The sequence below is a fragment of the Gavialis gangeticus genome, unplaced genomic scaffold (assembly GCF_001723915.1).
Source record: "Gavialis gangeticus isolate Ggan-Ray unplaced genomic scaffold, GavGan_comp1, whole genome shotgun sequence".
In the NCBI taxonomy this organism is placed as follows: Eukaryota; Metazoa; Chordata; order Crocodylia; family Gavialidae; genus Gavialis; species Gavialis gangeticus.
The window spans coordinates 6,531,594-6,536,004 of record NW_017728973.1 but is presented as its reverse complement, the minus strand read 5'-3'; the positions used below and the strand labels follow the sequence as shown (position 1 = coordinate 6,536,004).

The 4,411-nt window shown below is 47.7% G+C and overlaps 1 protein-coding gene across 1 annotated transcript in view; it reads left to right on the top strand.

Annotated features, from left to right (window-relative positions):
* Positions 1-269: 269 nt before the first annotated feature.
* Positions 270-4,411, top strand: part of LASP1 (LIM and SH3 protein 1) — a 75,304-nt gene continuing 71,162 nt past the window's right edge. Inside the window, exon 1 of the mRNA XM_019507546.1 lies at positions 270-413. Coding sequence (XP_019363091.1) covers positions 345-413 — 69 coding nt within the window. The 5' untranslated portion in view covers positions 270-344. The remainder of the gene's footprint in view (positions 414-4,411) is intronic.

Here is a 4,411-nt window from a genome sequence, read left to right as displayed (position 1 = left end):
GGGGGGGGGGGCGGGCGACGGCGCGCGAGCGGGGCTGTAGGTGGAGCTGTTGTGCCGGGTGCGGGGGTGTCCCGGCCGCTGGGGAAGGAGGTGAGTGTGACTGTGGTGTCCGGGAACGTGTGTGTGTGGCGGGGGAGGGGCTGCCAGCGGGCGTGCGGGCGCGCGCACTGTAACGATCACTATCCCTCCTCCTTCCTCCCCCGACTCACTTACCCCCCCTCCTCCCGCGCATGCGCAGTCGCTCCCCCTCCTCCCTGGCCCCTCCCCGCGGTTCTTAGGGGCGAGCTGCGGAGGCGGCGGCTCAGGCTCGCGCCGGCTGCAGTGGCCGCCCCGGGAGCGCAGCCATGAACCCCAACTGCGCGCGTTGCGGCAAGATCGTCTACCCCACCGAGAAGGTCAACTGCCTGGACAAGGTGAGGGGAGTTGGGGGCTCTCCTCTCCCGAGTGGGTCTTGCAATAGGATCCAGGGGAAGAGGCGCAGGGGTTGTGGGGGGACTCGGAGGGGTCAGAGAGTGGGAGTGGGGGGTGGGAATTTGGGGGGGGAGCGGATGGTGGATGTCAACGGGGGGTGACACCTCCTTTCCCGTCCCACCCCTTTGCACAGAGCTGCTGACAGGCCCTGGCTCCCTCCCCTCCCCCCTTCTTACCCTGGAGGTACAGCAGGGTATGGGAGCTGCCCTCAACCTTGTCTGCTGAGCCTCTGCCCCTAAGCCCCAGCCCTAACAGAGTGTCCCTCATAGAGAGAGAGAAAAAGGGTGTCCCTTACAGAGAGGAGAAAAAAATGCCTCTGACTCCAGCCCAGCTCTTTGCCCTTCTTGGAAGAAGCAGCACATAGTTGGATACAAAAGCCCCTTCCTGATTTCTCTGTGAAACTCTGAAACGGCTCATTCTGGCACAGGAGGCTTATGGTTTTCGTTTCGTTTGTTGGTTTGTTTGTTTGTTGCTTTGCTTTCTTCCAACCAAACTCTTGCAAGACTGACTGAAGGTCAGAAGAGGTCGTCTAGAAATGACACCCTGAATTAAAGCAGCATTTGTTCATTCTGCCCTTCTAAGAACACTTAAAAATAATATTTCTACCATTATGGGCTGCTTTTAAACACAGCTTTCCATTTGCCTTTTTTTTTTTTTATGTAATTAAATAAAAAACAGTTTCTGCACTTTGAGGCAACTGGTAAAGGAAGCTAGCTACTGCTCCTTTCCTCCTGTTAGCAGCGCAGCTGGGTGTCTAAATAGACAAAATGGAAAGGAACAGCTAATGCTTCCCCTCAAAGCAGAGAACCTCATCTGTTTTACATTAGCTGGGTTTTTCACTCCACCGCTCTGATTGATTTAATTCTGGAACTTAGCAACATCTATGTAGATTCTTGATACTGCTCTCATTGCCATCTGGACTTGAGTGTCTTGTTTTGGTGTCTTTTTTTTTTTCAGACTGAAATGGGGAGCGGGGAGGCAAATTCTCCTTTTTAAAGAAGCAATTGTTGCTATAGATGATGGATCTATGTGGTGCCTGAGGCCAGAAGAGATTGAGAAAATGCTCATTCCATTGATTTCTACCTTCTTGGTTACAAGGACTTTTGGTTGCTGGCATCTGACTAATAGTCACTGCCCCAGCAAAGTTTTTCATCATTTCTGCTGGGTCCTTCTGAGCTGTTTGTTATTTTCTCCACCCACCCTTCCCAGGGTCTTGGGATGACCAGTTCTCAGGGACTAATAAAGGAACTTGAAGAATGCATGCATTTCGGCTGCAGCATTCTTGAATCTCAGTAGAGCCTGTTGCTCACATTTTTAGTGCATGATGTTGCCTTTTTTTTTTTTCCCAATTTAGGAATTTTTTTTTTTAAGTTGAGCTAATAAGCCATTCCTGGTTCCCTTCTTGTTCAAAGTGACTGTGTTGCTGGGCTCAAGGAACTGCACACTGTCTGAACTGTAGACAACTGGGAGGAGGGATTATTTTAATTGTGTGTTTCAGCTGTCCCTCATGAGCATGTAGTTGTTACTTTAGCGCAGTTGATAGCTAGCTTAAAGGCAACCGGGCTAGCACCAATTCTCCACAACTAATGTGGAGCCTGATGCAGGCAGGGTAGCCTATAGCAACAGCCCTCATTTTTAATAGAGAGGTGCAGCCTGCTTTGGACCTATCTCAGCAGGCAGTTTTGTATTAAAGAGGAAGCTGTCAATAAAGTGAAATTACAATGCAGCTTTCAGCTGCAACTTGCATCTGCTTCAGTTGGTGAAAGGGATGAGGTTGGGCTTGTGGTGATTCCTGGTGGAAGCTAAATCTTACTGACTTCCCCAAATGTGAGGGGTTATCCCTGTTTTACTGTGTGAAGGTCAACCTAGTTTAACTGTACTCAGCACAGATCCCGGCAGGATTTACCACTGTCACTTAAAAACAGCCCACTGCCTGCCTTGGTGCTGCCAATGCTTCAGCTGAGAGAGGGAGCAGTGGCAAGGAGTTTAGGGGGGAAAGAGAATATAGGTAGACTCCCATTAGTGAATCTTTAATGTATATCAGGGTGCTATGTATCCTTCAGAACAGATGTACTTTTGGGGGAATATAGCTGGGCATGATCCAGCTTTAAGCACGGGGTTGGACTAGATGACCTCCTGGGGTCGCCTCCAACCCTAATTTTCTATGATGCTGGGATGGGTAAACTAAGATTTTTCTAATAGCTTCCATTCTGAGCTGGATCTGGCAGCTCCATAGCAAATTGGGGAAAGTAATTGTTCTATCTCACTAAAGCTGCATTGCAAAAATAGCTGGAGAAAGAAATAAGAACTCTAGATACTGGAGGCTGAGTAGGTAGGTGGGACTCTGGCTGGTTGTTCTAGCTTCATTGATATTGACAAGGTAACAGGGTAACGAAATGTCTGTGTTTTTAGACAATCTGTTAGGATTTCAGGAAAGGACACATTGTAACTTCTGTATGCTGCCTCCCCCACCCCTTCTTGATAAGAGTTCAATTAGTTCCAGATAAGATGTTTGACGAGGCTGACTTCCGCTGTGGAAATGACACGTCCTGTGTCACTCATAACTGGAACAAATGTTGCATGGCTTGGCGGTTGTGGCTATAATTGCTAAATTAAGAAACCCACAAAAAAACCCGGTCAGGCGACTTCATCATTATCTGGTTGTTTCTTGAGGTTTTGTTAAATAGAAGACAAATGACCAAGGGCTTATCTTGCACTTTAAGCAGAGAATTACTACTCTGTCTGAAGTGGGGATGTGGTATCATACTACTTTAGTTATGAAGAGGTGTAGCAACTCATTCCTTGGGGCTTTGGTCACCAATAGGTATGCAGCCATAGCTTCTTTTGACATAGCTGATGATCTTTCTGCTACTACTGACTTGACTAAATAGGCTGGTACTGCACCATACTGAGTATCTACAAGTGGTCTGCATGAGCTACTTGCTAGCAGTCTGCAGAAGTGGTTAGTTGCAGCCGCTTTCCGCTCTTGTACAGAGGTACAGTGTGAGCAGGACCTGGGCAGCTTCTTCCTTCAGTTCATCAGAGTAGCCTGCTGAGAGAGACAACACTGCTACATTGTATGTTGCAGTATAACTAGGATCTGCTCCAGGAGGTGGGGGGGGGTGTGAGCTGTTTTTTTTTGTCCCCTTTTCCCCCACCCTTGGGGAGGGAGGGGGAGGCTAAAAGTTACCAGATTTGAACCTTCTACAGCATTGTACCTATTTGTGAGGCTCTCATGTCCTTTTTAATTAACTCCTGCGAGAGGGTGAGCGGGAGCATTATTTGCAAACATGAACAATTCATTACCTATGTCTCACATGCTGCTGTTCTTCTCACCTCAAGTGCTAGAGCAGGTTGCCTGGATTTCCTGAGTTTTAGATAGAAGGCTTCTCTCCTTTTGGCTCTTGCAGTTGATTATTGCAGCAGTGTCCCCAGTAAATGATACATCAGTCTGAAGTGAGGAGTGGAGCATATAGCAATTTCTGTTGGAGAAAAATGCTGCCCAGACCCAGTACCTGCACAGTAGCCTACATCCCGCTTATGCCTAGTGTAGAAGGCTGCTTGTTGGCTGGATGACAGGATGAGCCCTGCCAGCTAGGAAGGAGTTCTCTGTTCCTTTTCACTGCCAGAAGGCTGGGTATTCTCTTTGAGAGAAGGATCAGTTGGGATCGTAAATACCTATGGTTCTCTCTGAATGAGGTGTTCGTGCACCTATTGTAATATGAATCCTATACAACTTTAAGACAAATTTGTCAACACCACTGCAAAGCAAGTCAGCAGCATCTGCATTTTCCAGATAAATGCTTAAATTCTTCTAGAATTCAGGCCCTTAATCTGCCTCAGGCATTTAAGTCTTGGGTAACTAAAGTAAATTTAAACTCCATTGCTAAGTGACTCAGTCAAATCACATGGGTTTAGTCTCCTGTTGCCATACTTCTTG